Here is a 24,951-nt window from a genome sequence, read left to right as displayed (position 1 = left end):
AGTCTGCGAGGTTGGTTACAAGTAAATATAGCTTTGCGTCTTTGTCTATCGCGAAATTGATTTTTTTTTCTGCATTTCTATATTAAACCAAGGTTTACCGTTCGAACGAAATGTTGCAATTCTAGTGGGTATACATGATCTTAACATTTCTAAAAACTTATTGATAAAATTCATTCTTTGCATTGATGTCAGAAAGTGTTAAACTGACCAGCCGGTGTTTTGAACTTTTTCACTAAGTAAGTCAAAGTTTGGTCATTTGTAGTTCCAGAATTGTTTTTTTAATCCATTGACTTATTTCTTGATTTGAAATATCCAAATGTTCCAAAATGGTCACTTACTGACTTATCGGTATTAAACGCAAAAATGTTACCACTCCAAGGAAGTAATATTCCAATAGATCAATAGAATCTTTGATAGTCGAGCTAAACGTTATTCAAATTATTCATTTGTAAAATAGAACATAAATTATTACTGTTTGGATTCAGTTGATCTTTAATAATATCTCCTATTAGAATAATATTATTACATGTTTAAAGCGTTTTATCTTTACACATATTTATCCAGTCCAAAATTTCAACAATAAAGTTTGGTGGCCTAAAACGATTTACACTTAGTATGTCCTAGTTTCATTTTTAATTTAAGCCAGAAAATAAAAAATTAGGCTTAAGTCAAAACCTGAAGAAAAAATATCAAAATCCATTTCTGATTTCATGTAATGAAACACTTGAAAGGCTACTGGTCAATGGTCAAAATTATTTGCACCTGTGCTTTAAAACTTGGGCCTTTGTATAATACAAATTACGATTTTCTCAGTTGTATATTCACTGATGAACCTTTATACTTTAATTCCTATATAAGGAAGAAACTATGACGTCACTGTCCCAAAAACGGCTGTCACGTCCTACATGGATATTATTCAAATTGCTATATAATTTTTGTTTATTGTTCGATTCTTCAAACCAGTTTTAAAAAGAAATGTTATCAAATGTTTCATATTTTCATTCATGAGAATATAGCCCAATTTATACTTTCAGTGACTGTTTGAAAATTTTCTATTTCTTTCTGTTACACTACTTTATATCTCATGAATGATCATCAGCTGTGTATCGTAGTGTATTCTTGACTCAGAACGGCAACATTATCATCAGCTGTGTATACTCCGAACAATAAAATAATCACGAACAGTGTGTCGCAGTGTATCTCAACTCCGAACACCCAAAATGATCACCATCTGTGTATCGTAGTGTATCTGAACTAAGAACACCAAAATAATAATCATCTGAATATCGTATCATCTCAAAACAGTTTGCTTATAAGTGATTATATTTTAAGTTAGAAACTGTTTTGTTTTTTTTTCAATATTTTAATATTTCTATTTCTGCAACAAATTTTATTTATATCAAAGAAAGGAATTTTATGTTTAGAATATACCCATATTGAGACAAAAATATCTAATCCAAGTGCCAAGGCTATAAAACAAAGGTTGGATTCCAGTCCGAAAAATATTGCTCCATTACGTTCAGTGCTACAAAAGGATCACAACAGCTGCCTGTAGGTGTCAAGTGACCGCTGTAAGTCGTCTCCCTTATATTAGGAGTGTTGTTATATGTTCTGGTTCTTAGGACCATTGAGCCAATTCAATGTCTAAATATAATATAATTTCGATTAAGCAGGTGTTAGGGGGCGTGAGATATGGTGCACATTTCACTACCTCTCATTAACAATCTTAATAATACCGAGTCTGTTTGTCTCGTTGCATTCAATGATTCCAAATGATCTTCTTACACAGTTTATTTGCAATGCGTCAGTTTCACAATAGATCTCAGACGTTTTGAGTTTTAAGACTGATTTCGAAACACAGATTTTTAAGCTTTGGCACAGGGAAATAAAAGAACAAAAACTTAACGGCAATACTAATGAAATAGAGACTGTTTTACATACACAACGATTACTTGTCTTCCTTTAGCAGCACCACCATGGTTTACCTTGCCAGACCCGCCAACATATCGACCGGCGGTTGCTAAAAATCCGAAACCCATCATAAGAAAGAGCACTGCAAACAGAAAAAGATACATTCTGATATCCATATACAAATTAACACGTAAACGGTGAGTTGAAAGTTTTTTGAGGGGTGTGGGGGTGCATTTCAGAACCTATTTAGTTAAATCTTGCCTTCCGATGAATTCTATGTTTCAAAATGATCTGCTTACATACTTTATCAAGTTTTACAACAGCAGTCTTTAAGTGATATGCCTCCAATGTATCGCCAGATACTTGTACCCACTCTTATTATAATTCATTGCCCTTTCTTTTCATGGAGTCCTACGGAGAATGTTTAAGCCAATCCTGCGGATTGCGGGGAAGCGTTTGTGCACGTTTTATCACCCCGTTCAATGCCATTAAATGGTCTTATACATGTAGCTGTGAAAACTTCTGCAAAACTGACAGGTAATCACCGACGATAACAAATCCAAACAGTTACCTTACGAATAACGCATCAAACTCCCAATAGTGACACTATACTAATCACTACTGTGATTTGTTGAATAAACTTGATAAAACTTATGACCCGTCTATTAAATAAAACAAATACATTTCCAATTCTTACTTTTTTCTAAATGGGAAGAATGCAAGGATGAAACTTAGGTATTAATATTTACCAATATCATCTTTAACTACATATTTAGTGTATAATCGAAATTTCAAAGTGAAATACAACTGGTATTTTCACACTGAAAAATATCAAATATATTTTTCACTAGTAAAAAACAACGCCATTCGTGAAAATATTGCTTCTGATGTTCGCTCGTGAAAGGTATTTCAATGTTACACAGAAACAAATAAATATTCCCTATATCATCTTATTGAAAATATTAAATTTTGAAAAAAGAAATACAGAAAACTTACGTATCAGAAAGAACCCCAGACAGGCAAAAATGGTTCCGCGAAGTCCTATTCGTCTTCCGTATCCGAAAGCACCGTAACCATAGCCACCGCCAACACCGTAACCATAGCCACCGCCAACGCCACCGCCAACACCATATATTGGCGGAGGAAATATAGGCGGGCGTAGCGGTACTGCGGCTTGTGCGTACGGGTTTCCCTTGTACTGAGGTAGGAATCCTCCTGTCTTACCAGCTCCGAGAACGACACCGACCAGGCATGTTAAAGAGAAGAGAAATAGACCAGCTTTGTTCATCTGAAAAAAGAAATGTACCCACTTAGGATATTTCACTGTGTATCCGCATTTTCCATAAATTTGAAATAAACCATTGCGGTATTGACTTCATCTGTCGAGCTGATTCACACTTCCGGATCACAAATGCGTGTTGTCTCCCCTCAACCACTTTTGATACAATTTGTATTAACCACATCACATCTTTTAATATTACAAGGACAAAACAGATATATGTGGTTTTAATTACGTAGTTAAAAGTATATTTTCTTAAAATTACTGTAAGCAATTTAGTTGCGGAAGTCATCTTTAAAATATATTTTAGTGACAGTACATGGAAATAATCACTCAAATGATCATAAAACTATGTTTTAAAATTGATTTTATTACCGGGTCCAATAAACTGATATATTCAGTTAGAAAGATTTATATATGTGTTCGCAGAAACAATAACACTTGCCTTAGGTGTCAGTAATTTATCTACATGTAGACTTGAGTGCGAGATAGGTTATAATTGAAAGAAATGTTATTTATATTGAAAACAGTTTGTTTTTACAACGAACACAAAAATAATTTGGAGTTAAATTACTCTGTATCACTGATGCAGAAATTTATTTTAAAAAAGCTTAAATTCACTTCAATACTAAAAATAACTGAAATATCACTCTGTTTAGTAACAATACAAATAAAGTTATGCTCTGTTGAAAATAAATGAGCCATGCCATTGGAAAACCAACATAGTGGGTATGCGACCAGCATGGATCCAGACCAGCCTGCGCATCCGCGCAATCTGGTCAGGCTCCATGCTGTTCGCTAACAGTTTCTCCAATTCAAATAGGCTTAAAAAGCGAACAGCATGGAGCCTGACCAGACTGCGCGGATGCGCAGGCTGGTCTGGATCCATGCTGGTCGCATACCCACTATGTTGGTTTTCCCATGGCATGGCTCAAATGTTTTTAATTTGTCTGGTGATTGCCCAATGTTTAGCATCATTGCTTACCCGCCTATATATCATATCATTGATGTGTCGTATGCATATCAAACAAGTGATAATTTATATTTATAATATTTTATGCTTCTGTCAACGTTTCAGAAAAAACTTGATGAACTTCCCTAATGAACTTTCGGTCTAGACGAGACGGCTAGGCGAAATGTGAATAAACAATAATAGAATGTAAAATATTCACAGTTGGGGAGGTTTTGAATAAGTACTGGAATTTATTACAACTTTCTGATCGACAGAGTGTTCAGTACCTTTCTAAATTCAGACCTATTGTTGCTTACAAGAGACCTACTACTAGTTTAAATGATACTCTGGTTCATTCGTCAAATTTCTAAATGTAATAGAGCTCGCTGCTCACATTGTTCAACTACAAATGAATCTACAATTTTTACATCTTCTGCAATTTTGAAAAACTACAGAATTAGAAAGAGTCTTTCATGTAGTTCCAAAAATGTAATTTATGTTATTACATGTAAAAGGTGTAATCTTCAATATGTTGGACAGACCAACCAGATGTGCTCTAAACGCATGAATAGTCATCGTTTTGATATAAATCATTATCCCGAATCTTTGACTAATGTTTCTGAACATTTTAATTCCAACCTTCACACAATTGATGACTTTTCATTCATGCCCATAGAACACATAAATGGTGATTGGAAACGTCTACTGAGGGAGACTTACTGGATGCATGAGTTAGACACAGTTTATCCAAATGGAATGAACTCGAAATATTTGTACTAATAATTAAATTAAGATTTTTAATCTTTATGTTTTACATTTTTTACATTTTTGTCTATATAATCAGTCAATTTTATACTTCTGATATATAAAATACAGTAATAAACATTATAAATGTTCAAGTTTTTTCCAGACTTTTAATATCCTATTTGCTATCTGCATTTTCTCTGGAAATAATTATCTTCATAGATCCTTTACATTGTGCATTTCTGTATTATATGTATAATGTTTTTGAATGTTAAATTACGCAATGCTGTTGCATACGTTTTGACGTCGTTGTTATGACGTCGTGTTCTACATGACGTCATCAGCGTTATTCATTGTAAACATTATACCCCTGATGAAGGCATTGAAAGCCGAAACTAGTTGGAAATAAATTAAAAACTAGTTTGAAGTTGTTCTTCTATTTTCAATTGTACAGTTATACAATTAAACTCGAAATGATAAATGAAAGGCATCTTAGAAATTATTTTGAATTTGAAATCATACATTTGTATACATTTAACTCATTTGCACATTAATGTTGCATATACAACGATTGACATACATTTCCATATCACACGCATGGTAAACAACTGAGCTACCTCTTTCAGACGTATATGGTAAATCGTTCTGCCGCAACTTCCGAGCTTGCGCATGTCGCGATAAAAGAACGGCAAAAGGTAAGTGTCCTCATATTTTTAGTATTTATACAAGCATGATATCGAAAATAAAAAATCGGGGAATGGTAGGCAATGTAGATTTGATTTAACTTTACAGAGAACTTAAAGTTCGCCAATTTATTTTTAATTTATGGTCGTGGCAGTGTTTACCAGCAAGCTGATTTAGCGGTAAACTGGGCCGTTTCGTAATCGAGGCACTTTCATTCTTAGATATTTGCATTTTAACTTGTTTGCTCCTTGATATCTGTTAAAATGCAAATATCTGACAATAAAAGTACTTTCATGACGAAACAGCCCATTTCACTGCTAAATCAACTTGCTGATAAACATCGCCACGACCACAAATCAAGAATAAATTAGCGAACTTTAAGTTCTCTGTAAAGTTAAATCAAATCTACATCGCCTACCATTCCCCGATTTTTGGTATTCAATACAATGCTTGTAAAAATATATAAAAACAAATATGATGACACGCACCTTTGTTGACGTTCTTTTATCGCGACATGTACTAGCTCGGAAGTTGCTACAGAGCGATTTACCGTATACCTCTGAAAGAGGTAGCTCTGTTGTTAACCAGACGTGTATCAGCCAATCAGAATAATTGTGTTATCTCTTCTGTAGCGTTAATGGAAATATAAAATATGCGGAGTGTATCCGCTATAAAGTGACCGGGGAACGTTGGAAGATAAATGGGGAACATTAGTCAGTTATTTCCCCTGATTATGTCCAAGAAGTAGATTGGTCCTTCTTCTATTTTTACCGTTGACTTCTTTGTAATTTTCAAAAGCAATATCTGTACTAAATTTCATTGGATTAGAAAATGATTAAGGACAGGTTTTCTTTTGGTGGCTCTGTGCTAAATTTAGGTTTGATTGACCATTTTTATTTAGAAACCCACACATAAAAAGCATATTTATTTTGACCAACCGCAACATCTTGGACAAAGTTTTTTTACGAAGAAGTGAGAGGAATCCACCTGAAATGGACCAATGTTACATTTGGTTATCCTTGCACTTTATTATACAACTTTTCAAGGGAAGTAACAAGCTAATGTTCTTCATTACCACTACGGCGCGTTGAAGGTAAGTAATGTGCGATGGTTCTTAAAGTATACCTAGGGGTAGGGTGAAACATGTACAGTGGCATTTTCTTTCTTTTCTGCAGCCAAGGGGTGTTTGACAAGTGTTATATTACATTAAGTGTAGTGAAAAGTAAATTATTTATCTGAAAGTCGTAGACGCCGTGTCATATATATGAAATATACCATAATTATCTTATGAAAATTGATAATTAAGAAGTGGCCTTATCCCACATTATCTTGTTTGGTTATTTGTTGTGTTATCTGGAAATTTCGTTGCGTCTAAAGAATTGAGAAATCCTCCTTAACTAACTTCTATGTAGATCTCGGGAATTAATGGCATATGTGCAGCTCCTTCTCAGAAACATGTACAGTCAGACCTTGCTATCAACCGGTCAATAATTCAACACTAAATTTTACCGGGGTTAATTAAAAAAAATGAAGAAAAGCAAACAAAATCCCTTTCTGTTGTCCTGTTATAAAACACCACTCATTGAATGACATGCCGGTCAAAGCCAAAACTATTTAAACACGGTGATTCTGACCTCGTGCACTTGTTTCAATTATTGACCTGCGCGCTGTTCAATAAGGTTATAAGATACTGAATGAAACAACTGACCTGTCATTTGTGTATTTGCTAGTACTTTAAATACTATATTGAATTTTGTATTCATAAAAATACACTGTATGTTACTAGTGCACCTAAATCAAATATTGATATCATATAAAATCCTTTTTACAACGTCAATCCATTTTCGAAATATCAAATGTCTGGATTTTTCACATTTTGTATTTTTATGGTATTTAACATTTTTCTTGTGAAAATTTTAATCTAAACTGTGTTTTCTTACACGTATTATACTTATTTTCCCCAAAATGCTGTTTTCAAAGGCAGATAACTTTTTCAATACTTGTAACCTATGACTTTTATTGCACATTTTTTGTTTCTTAGATGATTGTCTTTCAATTATCCAAAGTTTGAAGAAATTCTATTATTGGGGAAAGTTTCGCCCATCTCATACACAGAGACTGTATAGCCAGGGAGCCAAAAGTGCGAAAAGTGCCTAGAAACAGGATTTACCTGTCCGGTCATGCTATAGTCAGTTTCTATATATATTACGAGAGTGCAAAGTCTCGCGGATCAGAAAAATCGGGCCTGCAAAACAAAACCTCTTGCAAAATTTGAAAATATTAAGGGGAGATAACTCTGCATATTTGCAGTTTTTTAAGAATCAAAACGCTTTTTTGCTAACAAAACATGGCATCATGTTTCTAAAATCAGTTCAAATATATATATTTCAACATTGCTTTTACGCATAAGGCTTATGCTTGAAAAATACGCAAAATGTACTCATTTTATGTACATTTTATTATAAGATTTGGCACCTAAAATACCAGAGAATAAAATAAAAATATTTAACCTAAAATTTACAGTAAGAAGATGTAACCTTTAAAATGGTCTTATTTCTCAAAGTCATTTATTAATACCGCTGCGAAACAGTCTGTTAGAATAGAAAATCATCTAGATACTCTAGTTCAGGTTTGGCTAAGAAATACGCAAATCCGGGGTATTTTATGTACCTCACCCACTTTATATAATGCAAAAAAATGTATAATAAAAATATTCGACCAACAACCAAGTAGATATATTCTTTTTATCACGTATAAAATATAATCTATATATTTTTTTGTCCATATAAAGCTGGATGAGGGGTATTTAAAAGATTTTAAACAGAAAAAGAGGGTACGAAAACCTATGTATTTTACAACCGATAATTAGAATAAACAACCCGTTATTAAATAAGAGCAACACTAATGGAAGTCGAAAAAACCTTTACTTGCAAACTATTCATTTGGAAAGTAATTTATTTAGATACACTATAATGCAATCTAGTTCAGGTTTGGCTAAACCGGGGTATTTTATGTACCCCACCCACTATATATAATGCAAAAAAATATATTATAGAAATATTTGACAAAAAATCAATGAGATATATTTTTTTTATGACGTATACAATATAATCTATGTTTTTGACCATATAAAGCTAGATGATGGGTATTTAAAAGATTTTAAGTAGAAAAAGGGGGTACCCCACCCACTTTATGTAATTGTATAATGCAAAAAATTCATAATAAAAATATTCGACCAAAATAAAGGAGATAGATACTTTTATCACGCATACAATGAAACGCATATTCTTGACAATTTAAAGATGGATGAGGGGTATTTAAAGATTTTAATAGAAAATAGGGATATGAAAATGATGTCTTTTACAACCGATAATCAGTTAACAACCTGTTATTTACCATTTGATAAATACGAGCAAGACTAATGAAAGGGATGAAACCTTTACCTGCAAACTATTCATCTGAAAAGAAATTCATTTTAGTACTCTTTCGTGCAATCTAGTTTAGGGTTGGCGACAAAAAGCGCAAATCCGTGGTATCTTATGTACCCCACCCACTTTATATAATGCAACAAAAATGTATAATAAAAATATTCGACCATCAATCAAGGAGAGATATTCTTTTTGTCACGTATACAATATAATCTATATTTTGACAACTTAGAGATAGATTCGGAGTATTTAAGAAATTTTAGATTAAAAACAGTAGCCAATAATTAGAATTAACAACCTGTTCATTGTGATGTGATAAAATGCAAGCAACACTACCGAAATGTACTGAAACCTTTACATTCAAACTTTAATTTTTTACTATCTCATTTGAATTATTAGTAACTTTCATTTGCAAGTTTGTCAAATCCAAAAAAAAAAACAGAAGTAATTTGTTCACCAACCCACCTTGAATAAGGCAAATGATTATACCATAGGGGCAAAAATAGCGAAAATGCACGTAAAACGATATTGCTAGTCCGTTGTTCTGTTCAAATGATTATAGTTAAATGCTGATTTATTTGGAAAGTTCGTAACTGCAAAACTTATCCAACAGATAAATGAAAAGTCAAGGGCAGTTACTCTTCACTAATTTTAAAACATATCTTAGAATTATTATTAAAGTGATTTGCACTAAATATGAGCCACGCCATGAGAAAACCAACATAGTGCATTTGCGACCAGCATCGATCCAGACCAGACTGCCGTGGTCATGACCCATGCTATTCGCTAACGGTTTCTCTAATTGCAATAGGCTTTGAAAGCGAACAGCATGGGTCCTGACCTGACTGCGCGGATGCGCAGGCTGGTCTGGATCGATGTTGGTCGCAAATGCACTATGTTTGTTTTCTGGATCTATACTGGTCACAAATACACTACGTTTGTTTTCTCATTGTGCGGCTCATATAACTTATCTGAAGTTATATAAGATATGATATAAAGAAGGGGTGTTTGTAAAAAACATATGCCCCCATGATGGTTTGTTGAAGGCAAAGGGGAGTGTAAGTTCTAATTTTATAAAATTGACCTTATTAACATCAGGTGTCTTCTACAGACTACAAACATTATATTTTAAGGGGATCGACAGACAAAAACGTTCCTTATTTACTGAGTGGTAATCATATTAGACTTGAGCTAGGTAATTGTGACTTTTTTCCTGGATCAATTGCCGCAAAACAATATTGCTCATTTACTGACCGTAGAAAATAATTCTTTTAAATTCAATGATAGCTGATTTTTAACGTCACTGAGCGGAAACCAGACTAAATTTATTCTGCAATGGCACGAATGGAAAATGCTTACGATATTGTATCTGCGCCAAATCTAATATAAAATACACTGTATCCTGCTGGTGTTAAATGCAATGCCTCAAAAGTGTCGCATAATAAAACACAGTCTGTTTTAACACAGAATTAGATGAAATTGATTAATACTAGTGTATAAATTGCGAAAAAGACATACTGAACTGTTGCAGTCTAAAATCACATATTTATAACGTATCACCATTTACACTGCCAGTGCAAGTTATAGTACGAGATAAAATCATTTCGTAAAGTTTAAATTGATACAAGTATTTCTATATACAGATCGGAAAAATATTTACGCATGATATTATGTAGTATTGTGTTAATGTCTACTTAAATTGCACGTACAGATGTAACTATTTGTCGTTAGTACTGCAGGAATGTGTAACTAAAATTGTGCTCCAGATGGACCGCATATAAATAAAATTCTAATTACTATTATAGCCTTTAGTGCCAAACCAGTAAATGTTATCTAAAATAATATGACTCTGTATAAATATGTTCGTGGCACTTTGTTGTTCAATTCGTGAAAAAATACAACAGATGTTTAATTCTAATGTCATGTATAAAAACACTAATTGAAGGGCTTGCCTATCAATAGTCAAAACTATTTGTTGTTTGTCATCCAGACATAGAGCAATATACTAGGTAATTTATAAGTAATGACAAACAAGCCATTCAATAAGTTTATAATTTAGATTATCTAAGATTTATACTAGCATTTTCTGAGAAAAAAGGGTCATGTATATCGTTCACCTGTTATATTTGGCCTAGGGATCATCAAGATAAATATTTTGACCAAGTTTTATGAAGATAGGGTAATTAATACGACCTCAAGAATGTTAACAGAAGTTTCGTTTGATTTTAGCGGGTGACCTAGTTTTTAATCACATATGACCCAGTTTCTAACTTGGCATAGGAATCATCAAGACAAACATTCTGACCAAATTTCGTGAAGATAGCGTCATTAATGTGGCCTCAACGGTGCTATCAAGCTTTTCCTTTTATTTGACCTGGTAACTTAGTTTTTGACCCCACATAATCCAGTTTCAAACTTGGTCTAAATATCATCAAGTTTGCAAGTTTGTGTCAGATCAAAGCATAAATGAAACCTCTTTATGGCTAAAAGGTCGGTCAACTCAGTTTTCGAACTGAACCGAGATCGTATCGTGACTCAAGTCATAAGTGTGGTTAAAGTCAAACGTAAAATGTCACTTCTAGCGTGTTCATAATGTAACAATTAACAAATTTTGGGACTTTCGGGGTTCAAATAGGGGTTGTTATTCTAGAACCTATGATTTGATCTGATGAAGTCATCATGGCATGCAAGATTTATTGCTGTTAAAGATATTTCGCAAGTTTGTTTCAAATCAAACTATAAGTGAAGTGCCTGTGTGGCTACAAAAGCTAACATGGCAAATTTTGTCCCTTTAAGGGACCACCACTCTTGAACACAATACGGGATCTCGCCAGTTTTTGACAGGAACCGAGATATTATGCCAATAGAATATATGTGCAATTGATTAAAATCAATTGCAAAATGTGGTCTCTACCCTGTTCACAAGCCAAAACAGAAAATTTTGGCTCTTTAAGGGGCCATAACTCTGGAACCCATTATGGGATTTGGCCAGTTTTTATGCCCCCGAAGGGAGGCATATAGTTTGTCAGTCTGTCCGCAATTTTCGTGTCCGGTCCATATCTTTGCCATCGATGGATGGATTTTCAAATAACTTGGCATGAATGTGTACCACAGTAAGACGACGTGTCGCGCGCAAGACCCAGGTCGTAGCTCAAAGGTCAAGGTCACACTTAGACGTTAAAGGTCATTTTTCATGATAGTGCATTCGTGTCCGGTCCATATCTTTGTCATCCATGGATGGATTTTCAAATAACTTGGCATGAATGTGTACCACAGTAAGACGACGTGTCGCGCGCAAGACCCAGGTCCGTAGCTCAAAGGTCAAGGTCACACTTAGAGGTTAAAGGTCATATTTCATGATAGTGCATTGATGGGCGTGTCCGGTCCATATCTTTGTCATTCATGCATAGATTTTAAAATTATTGGGCATGAATGTGTACCACAGTAAGACGACGTGTCGCGCGCAAGAAACAGGTCCGTAGGTCAAAGGTCCTAAACTCTAACATCGGCCATAACTATTTATTCAAAATGCCATCGGGGGCATGTGTCATCCTATGGAGACAGCTCTTGTTAAAGCGAGATTTTATACCAGTACAAGTTGCTATGTTGTTTCTCATCAGTGTTAGGATTCCTCCCTTGCTCCTACCAAACCTGTCACAACGGAAGCACTGGTAGCCTCTTAACATTGAAGGATTTATCCTCGCTAAGGTGAATCTCTTCGATGCAGCAGACCTGAATGGCCTTATAAAACAATATGTTCTCTAATTCATGTTCTTATTGAGGAGTCCTTCTGCATTCCAATGCATAACCTTGAATGGTTGCATTGACTTCTTTTTTTTTTTTTTTTTTTTTGTTCCTGGTGGCCAGTAGATTTCCTCCCTCGTCTCCAAGGTCTTATACAAGTTGCGCGCAAGTTTGATTAAAATCAATAGTAAAATGTGGTTTCTATCGTGTTCACAAACGTATGGACGGACGAAGGCGATCACAAAAGCTTCCCTTGTGTCACTACGTGACAGGTGAGCTAAAACTCTGACAGAATCTATTTTAATTATATATGTTTGGGGGATTTTATTACGACTTTTTTGTACGATTTGTAAAATTTCTTGAATAGTGATATAATGAATTATCATTACATTAATTAGTTTTAAAATCTTCTGAATAGTAAAGATTATTCAAAATGCCTTTTATAAACATTAAAGTTACACATTATGTCAAACTTCTACAATACATTCAACACATCAGAACTACATTCCATCAATCTGTTTATCATGAGAAAGGTAAAAACAGATGTGTACAACCCCGAAGCAAGCATTTATACTTTGTTAATTTGTAAAAACTGTATTGATCGATCAATCACATTTTATACATAGTTTTAGATGGGTGGGGTAATGTTCATACCCCTACAATTTCACAATTTTGACAAAATTGCACAAAAGAGTATTTAAATTATTTACTTTCAAATGAACAGTTAGCAAGTAAAGATTTCGTCGCCTTTTATTATTAATGTTTGTATTTATTAAATGGTAAATAACGGGTTGTTTGTTCTAATTATCGGTTGTAAAATACATAGGGTTTTCTACCCCCTTTTTCTATTCAAAATCTTTTAAATACCCCTCATCCATCTCTAAATCGTCATAAATATAAATTATATTGTATATGTGATAAAAAGAATATATCCCATTGATTTTTCGTCGAATATTTTTATTATACATTTTTTGCATTATATAAAGTGGGTGGGGTACATAAAATACTCCGGTTTTGCGTATTTCTTAGCCACGCCTGGAGTAGATTGCACGAAAGAGTATTTAATTAAATTACTTTCCAACTGAACAGTTTGTAAGTAAAGGTTTCATCGCCTTTAATTAGTGTTGCTCTTATTTAATAACGGGTTGTTAATTCTAATTATTGGTTGTAAAATACATAGGGGTTCCTACCCCCTTTTTTGTTTAAAATATTCTAAATACCCTCATTCAGCTTTATATGGCCAAAAATATATATTATATTGTATACATAATAAAAAGAATATATCTTCTTGGTTGTTGGTCGAATATTTTTATTATACATTTTTGCATTATATAAAGTGGGTGGGGTACATAAAATACCCCGGATTAGCGTATTTCTTAGCCAAACCTGAACTAGTGTATCTAGATAATTTTCTATTCTTACGGGCTGTTTCACAGCGGTATTAATAAATGACTTTGAGAAATAAGACCATTTTAAAGGTTACTTCTACATACTGTAATCTTTAGGTTAAATATTTTTATTTTATTCTCTGGTATTTTAGGTGCCAAATCTTATAATAAAATGTATATAAAATGAGTACATTTTGCGTATTTTTCAACCTTAAGCCTTATGTGTAAAAGCAATGTTGAAATATATATATTTGAACTGATTTTAGTAACATGATGCCATGTTTTGTTCGTAAAAAACCGATTTGAATCTTAAAAAGCTGGAAATATGCAGAGTTATCTCCCCTTAATATTTTCAAATTTCGCAAGAGCTTTTGTTTTGCAGGCCCGATTTTTCTGATCGGCGAGACTTTGTTCTTTCATAATATGTATAGAAACTGACTATAGCATGACCGGACAGGTAAATCCATTTTTTCATGCCTTGGCTCCCCGGCTAGGAGCGTACGCCTTTAATTCAGTGTATCCTTGAGGAGGCAGTAAACATTTTCAGCTGTTCGTGTCGAATTGGCCGGGGTCAAATTTACAAATAAGAGGCAATTTACGGAATGAAGTGCATATTTGAACTTCTAAATAATAATAATTGCTAGAATTGAAGTTTCAGCGGCTAGAATTGAGTTTCACTTATTTAAAGAAAATCAGTTGAGTAGCCTTGATCTTGATAGTATGACGTAATGACTTGCAGGAACGTATACATGCTTCCTCTGAGCTAGCTTAAAGTAGGGTTGTCATTTTAGCAGGGACCTCAGGAAAAGTGGAATAGTGAAAAAACGGTACGGATGGCACATGTATTTCAGCTTATTTTCAGATTTTACAGTGTTAGTGTTACTGGAGTATGGAACAGTGTAGCAATTGGGGCTGTCGTTGGCATGGAATTTTCTGCAGCGATTGAAAAATTGGCAAATTTAGCTTTTTCATCATCAGTTTCCGCGACCGGGAGAGCACATTCAGGTCTTGTAAACAGAAAACTAGATATTAGAGATGTATTGCAGATGGTTTGTAACGATAGACATACAGTGATGTTAATGTTGCAATATCTTTATTTCAGGTGTGTGGTTACAGACTTTTTTGTGAGGTTTTGAAAGTTAGGTAGGCGACTCTAGGCCGAGAAGCTCAGAAAACTGTTTACTGCCTCCTGAGTTCAGAGAGAGAGAAAATATAGCTGCTCTGGTCCCAATCAGTTAAAACGACCAATATGTCACGGGTGATTTGAGAGACATGATAAAAACCCCAGAGATTTGAGTATATATGCAAATGTTGAACCATTACGAATGTGTACGGTCTAGACTCTATAATATAGACCGTAATAAAACTTAAATATTGACACTGTACGCATGTGTAGTACGATTCAGATGTGTACATAAAGCAGCATCGAAGGTCAGTGGACTTGCTGTGGAACGTGCAGGCTCGTTTGTACTGATAGGCGCTTTCCCGTAAATGATCTGGTATATATTATTGTGGTAATTAATTAGTTCATACTAATTGTCTAACGAGTAATGTGTACCATTATATTTCGGATATTATTGCAAATATTTTATAATGAGTTAGGGAAATAAGTATCTTAAACAATATTTAAAAATACTGTTATAAACAATGTAACAATGATTTTCGTTTGTTAATGTAAGAACCATAGTTTCCAGATTTACGTCATGTATTTTGTCTACTTGGAGCGGGGTGTTTATAACCAGCTGGAATGACCGCTGCATTCATGTTTTAATGTAGGACACAGTTCTAGAGACATACATTTAAACATATCGTACTACCAACCGCGATATTGAACAAAATATTGGGATAAAATTTTTGTAGGGACTTTAAGACAGACGGTATTAAAAATTTTGTAACGCGATCTGGAAAATGGCTATCAATTTTATGACATTTTATAAATATCTGTATTTCTTATTGTTCTCAACGTCAGCATTTTAGTTGTTGATATACATACATCGATGTCTGAATAGACTGTCCAATTTAAATAATATATTTTACAGTTACATTGCAGGCCCGGTTCTCCAGGGCCAGGCCGAGTGGGCCCGTGCCACTCCCCCCCCCCCCCCCCCCCACCCCAGTTGGCTGAGAAGTGACCTATACTCATCAAAGATGCAACCTACTATTTTGGCAAAGGAATACTTTTTTCTCAAAGTTTAGACCCAGAAACGCACCAGAGGCCACCATTTCATGCCTGTATTTCAAAAATTTCCAGAGGGAGAGCCCCCTGATCCCCCTAAAATGAAGGGAGTAAAGCCACAAAAAATGCCCCAGGGGCCACCATTTTAAAACATATCCAAGGGAAAACTCCCCTCATACCCCCCTCCCGACACACACAAATACACTAATATGGGCAACAAGCATCCCTCGCTATACGCCTCGGCGGCGACATCCTTGTTCTAGACTGGTGCCCCCAGTCAAAAAATTCTTGATCCGTTTGCTACTCCATCAGTCATAGCAGTAAATGAGTTTGTCGTTTCAGAGAACTTTAAGGTGCTTAATACATGTTGCATTTTCACTGGTTTCGTTGAACTAGCAAAACAAAATGTGCAAAACCTACATTTAAGACCAGCAGTTCTAAACACAGGGATATCATAAGTACCATTTTGAACTAACAATTCAAACGTGTGTTTCATATATGCAATACGATCAGCTAAAATAGTTCCAGAGTTACAACCATTTTTTGTTTGATTATAAATTTCTATTGCTTTCTTTGAATAGTTCTTTCTAAACAGATACCTCATCAAAAAATGTGCATCAATTTTGTTTACTATGTACAGATTTATGGCTAAAGAGAGGTAAATGGTATTGTCAAATGTTTTCGATAAAACGAGGACGCAGTACCGTCATATCCATCTACTATTTGACGTCATACATGCGCTAAAAATAGTGATTACCTATTTTATCCGCTGCTTTGCATAAAAAAGTAACATACTCGAAATATCATGTAACAGAACCATGTTTTAATATATTAAAACCCTCCAAATTAATTATTCGCCACAAGGATACTTTGGCAAAAGCGTGAAATATATTAAAACATGGCTCTGTTATACATCATTTAAAAGAAAAACAATATTTTCACGTTGGTGATTTTTTTAAATTTAATAGCACTGAAGATATGGAAGCATTGTGCATGGGTCACAGCAAAATTCAGTAAACGAGAGTTAGGTTAATAGATTCTCTTTATTGATTCGTACAATTACAGAGTACGGTGGTGTTATTCAAAAAGTCTGTGGATCTAACATTGTTTTAACATTGTACATATGTACTGATGTAAAAGAAAAGAAGGAATCAGAAAATATTTCATTTTTGAATAAAGAGCCTGTTTTAATTGTCGTTCTCATTAGACTCATCAGAATTGTTGTTGTTAATAGTGATAACATGACCGTTGTTACTACCATCGTTATCTTCACTGTTGCCATTATTTCCACTGTCTCCATTGCTACCATTGTTGCCATTATTTCCATTGTTTCCATTGTTGCCATTGTTTCCATTGTTGCCATTGTTGCCATTGTTTCCATTGTTGCCATTGTTTCCATTGTTGCCATTGGTTCCGGTTCTACAAGGAAATTAAAATATCATTGTTGGTACAGGCTGAATATTTACGTTCTGAATCACAGACATTATGTAGATAATCCATTGTTGTTATTTTAGCTAAAAAGGGACATAATTCTAACAAAGTGCAGGTTAGAGTCTAGTGATGATAATCGGACAGCATAATGATAATCGAGTAATCGGATATAATCGGAAGGCCTTCCGAGCGATTAATCGAAAAATAATCGGACTTTGGCACTGAACTATCTGTAACTTATCAACTCACTTGACTAACTGTATTAGCATTTATTTAGCAGGAGAAATGTAATTTGTATGTGAAGTTTTAGGCCTTGTATGCAGATATCATTGTGGCTAATTAAAAAGTACCTTTTATTTATTGAGGTATAATGTGGCATATTTATATGATTTGCAGCAAAGCATCTGTAGGACTATCAGGAGTCCCTGAGAAACTTACCATGCTGTCAGACCTAAAAACCCTCAATAAAAAATGCTATTTTTGTCCCTATTTGTACATTTTTATTATTTGTTCAAACTTCAATGCCCTCCAATACGGCATTTATTGATTGAATCGAAATAAGTTTTCCTCCTATAATAAGTCTACATGGTATTGAACTGAAGTTAGCTACCGTCGCAAAATTATCGCTAGTTCAAGAAATAGAACGCAAACCCAAAGAAGGAAAATCATTCCGTTCTATTTTTCGATTTCTTGATTTATGTAGCACGATACTGAAAATATATTTTTCATAAATCTTGACAAGTTGAAAATAGTCAACGACAGAAGTTGCAAATAGTCAAATATAACAGTTATTTTTCTTTCTTTCGACAATTCTTTGTTAATTCGGAATGAAGAAGTCCTACTAGGGGTAGGGGCATGGGAAGGAGGGAAATAGCGTAATTTGGGTTACAAATGGAAGTATTTGACTAAAATTAATATCTTTTGCTGGTTTCAGTTTTTTTTCCTTATTTCACCATGTCAGAATAATTTGTATGTTTGATATATTGATAATGTTACACATAAGCACAGATAGTGCTTGACTCCTTTTCCATGCTATAATTGCTATATTATATGATTGTTGAATTGCTGTTAACAATAGGATTTGGATCATTTGTGGCTGATTTGGGTATCATTTCATTATTGATAGCTTGATCCCAGCATCACACATTATGCCATATACAACAGTTAAAGGGAATCAGATATTTGTTAACGCAAGTACTCGTTGTAAAACCCTATGTATAGATTTGGACCAATCAGAAGCAAGTTCTATAAATAGCACCAACCAAAGCTCACGTCTGCTAAGGTATAAATAGGAAGATGGAGGACAGAGAAATCATTCTGTATCCAGCGATAGAAGAAGACACATCGAGGATTCAACTAATAATTTATCCCAGTACCTTGATAAGGAAGTTATTGCAACTACACTGTCAGGGCGGATAAATTATTAAAAAGAAGACGTTTAAGTTCATAGACTAAAGAAGAGTTGCAGAATTTCAACAAGGTTTCGAGCTATAGGGCCAGCGCATAGGAGTTTTACTTTAATGGTAGTTGAATGCTATAGACGATAGCAAATATAGGCTGAGCATCGGAAAGCTGAGACAGAGACCCAGAGTTTGGTAATCTACTGAAAGGAGAGTTCCAGCTTATAGACAGTTCAGCGTTATTGGCGAAGTACAGCCAAGGCATCGGGGATACACCTATATGGTAGTTGAATGCTACATGTGATAGCATATAGGCGCTGAGCATCAAGGAGTCAGGGCAATCTTGTAGAGTTGCAACTTCAATTAAGAGGACAGAGGCCGAGCAGCTATGCGATTGGACTCGTATGTTGTTGATTCAAAGATACTGTCTGACGGGAACTTCAACAAAAAGACCAGTCAAGGATAGAGTCTCCAGCCTATGGGAGTTTAAACTAATTAATATTAATTGAAGATTGTTAGTTTGAAACATTTAGTGATTTGCCTGATCCCTGAAATTATCTAGCTCATAGTTAAAATCATTTACAAATCATTGGTACACGAATCATTTAGGCAAGGTAGCCAGAGGAAAATTGTATATACGAGATATTTGGTCTCACCAGCTATACATTTTAACAAAGGACATTCCATTTCCTTTGTCAGCTAGTCTAAGACATAGTCACCTAAACGATTGGGCCCATTTCATAGTTCAAGATACTAAAGGCGTAGGTTCTTCCCTGGGTCAAATAACTCGTATCCTGACACACCGGACGTACTCAAACCGAAGCAACATATACCCCTTTTTGAGTTATTACCAGAAATGTATATGTGCAAACGGGGTAAAGGTTTAGAAAAATGCACATGCGTGCGTGCGCGCGTGTGTGTAGTCCCATGGACCCACACCCTCCCCTTGAAAATGCATGTTTCAGTAAAATCATAAAGAACTAAAAGGAAATAATTAGAAAATCGGAATTTAAAACATACAGCTATATACGCATTTCTACCTAATGCTGAAGATTCAGTCTATGATTAATTTGATTAGATAGAAACTTTAGAAGGCGTTAAGCACACAAGAAAGTGTGACGACGGATAGGTCAAACATCATATGCGTCTTGGTTCTTCGCAATCAAAAGCATTAAAACACGGTGGGGAAACCACGTGACTAAATCGGATAACGTGCACGCAAAAGTGCTAAAAATAGGCCCGCTTCAGGTATGTTTTTTCACTATAACCTTTTTGATCCGCAATGGTTTTAAACGAGATAACGTGCATAAACCCCGCAATAAAAAGCTCTTTCAGCGGATATATGTAACTTGATGAAACCCCCTCCCGTTTTTACGTAATCCTTGCCCAACCGATTCGAAAGATGCAAAATATTTTGGTAACGTACACGTCTGTTCACAAGTTACGCATCTAGGACAGATTCTGCAGAGAATTTTTGCTGGAATGTAGGTTTAGAATAAAGCTTGTCATTGTCCAAAGTCCTGTACCAAATATTTAACATGACTATTCATGAATATTGAAGATATCGTAAGACAAAGGGTGCGGTAATGTACACGTTGCGGTTTTCAGGAGGTAACGTACACGTCATTTTCCCCAGAGGATAACGTACACGTCAAAGACTATTTATCATGCATGTAGAACATATTTGTCTTTAAATGATTGAACTGTAAACATTTTGATATTGTAAAAAAAGATGCAGATGCTGGAAATAGGCTGTTTTTCTTTCGATAGGTTAGTATATACACAAAAATGCTACAGTGAAAATGAGCAGCGTCATTCCTCACCCTAACTTGGAAATAATTATACGTTTACTGCTCTTTAAACGTTTCTTGTATACCACTTTGTAGCAGGCGACACAAAAACTGTCTAAGTTATCTGTACTTGTTTAAACATACTCACATTTTATAAAATCGCAATCCAATATAGCTTAGTTTAGTTTAATAGTTAATTATAATCTCTTTAATGTTTATACATGTACAATAAATTAGGAAAAAAATGAAATAATTATCAATACATATAAGATATTTGATTTTGTGACTTAACCGAGTCTGTTATTTTAAAACTTTGAATGTAATTGACGCATTTATAGATCTATATTATCAGAATATGTCAGCATTTATAACTTAATCAATCAAGGAATGGCTATAGTCTTTAGATATGCTAAATTTAGGTCAATACTGATATGTTGTTTCAGTAAGGAGGTCTAAATGAATATCTAGCTGACCAGCAAAATGATATGTCACTAACCTCCAGAAAGAATAACATTACTCCCGCACGATAGTTTAAACGACAACGTGTTTATATTATTGGTTGATTGTTATGGTCCCATGCATAACTGAACTGAAAAATGTTGTCAGTGATACAAATAAAGTGCATGCTGTCATATTATACAAAAAGATTTTCTGTATTGAAATGTTTTAATGAAGAAAATCATGGTTATCAAACATGTTATTCGTTCGAGTTATCGGTCGGAATTTATACTAATTCCAGCATCTTTTAACAATACCAAAAAATGTTTACAGTTCAACGGGTCATCAAAAAGATTTGAACACATGGATTTGATTAAACACCGCTGACAGACAAAACTATATGGTTTATTCCCAGAAACCTAATCGACTTTTGATATTTGGAAAGAAAACAAGTTGACATTTAAAATGGAAACTGCTAACAATGTCTACTTGTCAAAATAATATACACGTTTAGACCATAAAATTCCAACTGCTGCTCATTTTCACTGTAGCATTTCTGTATATAATAGCCTATCGAAAGAAAAACATAAAATTCCAACTGCTGCTCATTTTCACTGTATCATTTCTGTATATAATAGCCTATCGAAAGAAAAACAGCCTATTCCCAGCATCTGCATCTTTTTTAACAATATCAAAATGTTTACAATTCAGTCATTTAAAAACAAAGATGTTCTACATGCGTGATAAATAGTCTTTGACGTGTACGTTACCCTCTGGGGAAAAATGACGTGTACGTTACCTCCTGAAAACCGCAACGTGTACATTACCGCACCCTTTGTCTTACGATATCTTCAATATTCATGAATAGTCATGTTAAATATTTGGTACAGGACTTTGGACAATGACAAGCTTTATTCTAAACCTACATTCCAGCGAAAATTCTCTGCAGAATATGTCCTAGATGCGTAACTTGTGAACAGACGTGTTCGTTACCAAAATATTTTGCATCTTTCGAATCGGTTGGGCAAGGATTACGTAAAAATGGGAGGGGGTTTCATCAAGTTACATATATCCGCTGAAAGAACTTCTTATTGCGGGGTTTATGCACGTTATCTCGTTTAAAACAATTCCGTATCAAAAAAGTTATAGTGAAAAAACATACCTGAAGCGGGCCTATTTTTAGCACTTTTGCGTGCACGTTATCCGATTTAGTCACGTGGTTTCCCCACCGTGTAAAACATAACTCCAAGTATAATTCAACATCAAAACTGCATAATATATATAACTTTAAGAATACAGTAACAATGAAAATGGCAATGCGAACGTTACTTACATGATTATCAATGGCCCCTGTTTATCACCACCTCCTTTCCCATGTGGATAAGAAGAGCCAGATAAAAATGAACCTCCTCTTCCAGAGAAAAGGCTGAACAGGAGCATCAGAAAGGACACTGAAAGTAACAGTGGCGTTTTAATTAAAGGTATACAATGCACATTTCCCATTTAACCATTTTGTCAATAGATATTTATTTTAAAGTAGAAAATATTCATAACATGTATGTAACTTGACTGAAAGCATAAACTAACTTTACTTCCAAAGCTGCATTCAAAACTTAATGTCATGTTGTAACAGTCATTTTGTTAAAACACCTGTCAGTTTATTTTGGCAAAACAAATTCTTACTTTCTTTAGTTATAGTCTGTACTTGATTTAAACCATACAAACTCACTATGTGTTTACATAGATTCTGAGTAGGAACTGTTCATTTTCTGTTTTCTTTCTTTCAAAATATGTAATCTAGGCATAAAATAACTGTATGATTTAAGTTAGACAGTCAGAGAAATAGTCTACTTCTACTAAGCTAACAAAGCTGAAAATTATTTAACGGCAAGTGCTTTTTGCCTTTGCGACCAGTGCAGATTAAGATCAGCCTGCATGTCCGTGCAGGCTGACCATAATCTGCACTGTTCGCGATTGTCAGTATTTTTCAGTGAACATCGCCTCAAATAATAAATGGTATTACTCATATTGAATGATGTATCAGTCAATTTTAGAAATTTAGCATGCTAAAGGTTAACAGCCTTACATGACAAAGGACTTACACAAATATATCAGGCTACCGATTAGATAATCTTTTTTTTTTAATTATTTTTCTTATTTATTCTGGCTCTGATTATCTATTATTACCTTTGTTTTGAGAACAAAAGTGACATAGTTATACAAAATTTGAATAGCTTCAGGAGTCATCTCCTGTGAACGAAACATATGGTCTGAACATAGACTAACCAATAGACATCACTTTGAAATATTTTCTATTTACGACAACTGGTTCATTAAAACTATTTCAGACATACGTTAAAGTGCCAAATTCTTGTATTGTTATACGCAATTCCTTGTATGGTAATAACTGGTGTAAGATTTTAAAGTATGAAAGTTATCAACATGTCTAAAGTTTTGATTTAATCATTGTCTGCCCTTATATTGGGACGAACCGGTCATGGAAAAGTGACCAACTACCAATGTTGTTGCTTTAATTTTTTTCAAATACACAATAGCCTATAATACACGTCGTCTGTTGTTTCTTAGTTTATGTAAGAACAAAACACAAATAAATCAAGACAGATAGGTTGCCGTATATGTTAAATACTTACAGAAGAAGATGAAACCAAATATAGATAGCAGGACACTACCAAATCCCCATCCACCCCCATGTCCGTATCCATAACCAATTCCAATTGGTTGATGGTGGTATGGCATCGGGTACGGCATGTGCTTAGATTTGTAATACATATCTGAGTAGCCATGCTTTCCTTCGTCGTAAAAGCCGACGTTTCCAAGTACAACGTAGAAAAGACATGTCAAAGAGAAGAGGAAAAGACGAAATACATTCATCTGCAAGAAAATTAAAACAACATTTTAAGATATTTATTTGTGGCTTGCAATAACACTTTACTAAAGGACTATTGAGGTCATTTTCTTTGAGTGACACACGTAACATGTAAACAATTCATTTTTGTGTTTAAAGATGTTAACGCATCCGGTCGGGTTTCAATAAAGGTACGCATTTGGAATATGTGTAGTTTCAATACGTGAACAAGTCCCGGCGGCGCATGCAGACATTTCCACGTAATGAAAAAACTTTGTTAAAATATATATTTATTTCGTCTCGTTCAAGGAAAAAAAGTGTTGTTTTTTTTTTTCATGTCTTAAATGATTTATTGGCGTTTTCAAGAAATATCCGTTTACGTAGAAACGTAATCACGTACGTTTACGTGAACATCTTTATTCTCCCGTGCGAACAAATAGTTTGAAAGCTTTTTTTTTTTTGTAATGCATATATAAACGCTTTTTTCGTTTTAGATAATCAGACCGGAATAATAATTTCCTTAACAAAGATTTAATGTGAAAGTAAGTTTAAACATGTTATGAACTTTAGTATTCGTTTTATGATGAGTAACTTTTGGCTATTCCATTAAGCTTACGGTCTATATGTGTGTGGGGAGGGGGAGGGGGATTGGGGGGGGGGCGGCGGAAGAGAGAAAGAGAAAATATTTGACAGTATTATAGTTGTCTATAGTGTTGCAGG

At 34.4% G+C, this 24,951-nt stretch overlaps 2 protein-coding genes across 21 annotated transcripts in view; one reads left to right on the top strand and one right to left on the bottom strand.

Moving 5' to 3' along the window:
• The window catches only part of LOC123561779 (uncharacterized), a 132,387-nt gene extending 116,150 nt beyond the window's left edge, over positions 1 to 16,237 (top strand). For 2 of the 18 annotated variants that reach the window (XR_008372742.1, XR_008372744.1), the window contains one exon: positions 15,233 to 16,235. The gene's annotated coding sequence lies outside the window, so the exon portion shown is untranslated. Of the gene's footprint in view, positions 1 to 15,232 lie in introns of all 18 variants that reach the window. The other 16 variants (XR_008372739.1, XR_008372737.1, XR_008372731.1 and 13 more) reach the window with 13 other exon arrangements.
• LOC123561778 (uncharacterized) overlaps positions 1 to 24,951 on the bottom strand; it is a 48,599-nt gene that overhangs the window by 1,073 nt on the left and 22,575 nt on the right. For 2 of the 3 annotated variants that reach the window (XM_053552936.1, XM_053552937.1), the window contains exons 2-4: positions 24,017 to 24,257; positions 22,699 to 22,816; positions 17,331 to 17,725 (exon numbers count right to left, since the gene is read on the bottom strand). In XM_053552936.1, coding sequence (XP_053408911.1) covers positions 17,494 to 17,725; positions 22,699 to 22,816; positions 24,017 to 24,257 — 591 coding nt within the window. In that variant the 3' untranslated portion in view covers positions 17,331 to 17,493. Of the gene's footprint in view, positions 1 to 1,941; positions 2,054 to 2,907; positions 3,200 to 17,330; positions 17,726 to 22,698; positions 22,817 to 24,016; positions 24,258 to 24,951 lie in introns of those variants that run through there. The other variant, XM_053552938.1, reaches the window with a different exon arrangement.

The sequence above is a fragment of the Mercenaria mercenaria genome, chromosome 10 (genome assembly GCF_021730395.1).
Source record: "Mercenaria mercenaria strain notata chromosome 10, MADL_Memer_1, whole genome shotgun sequence".
Lineage (NCBI taxonomy): Eukaryota > Metazoa > Mollusca > Bivalvia > Venerida > Veneridae > Mercenaria > Mercenaria mercenaria.
The sequence above is the reverse complement of the archived record's forward strand: the minus strand, read 5'-3'. Positions and strand labels throughout refer to the sequence as shown.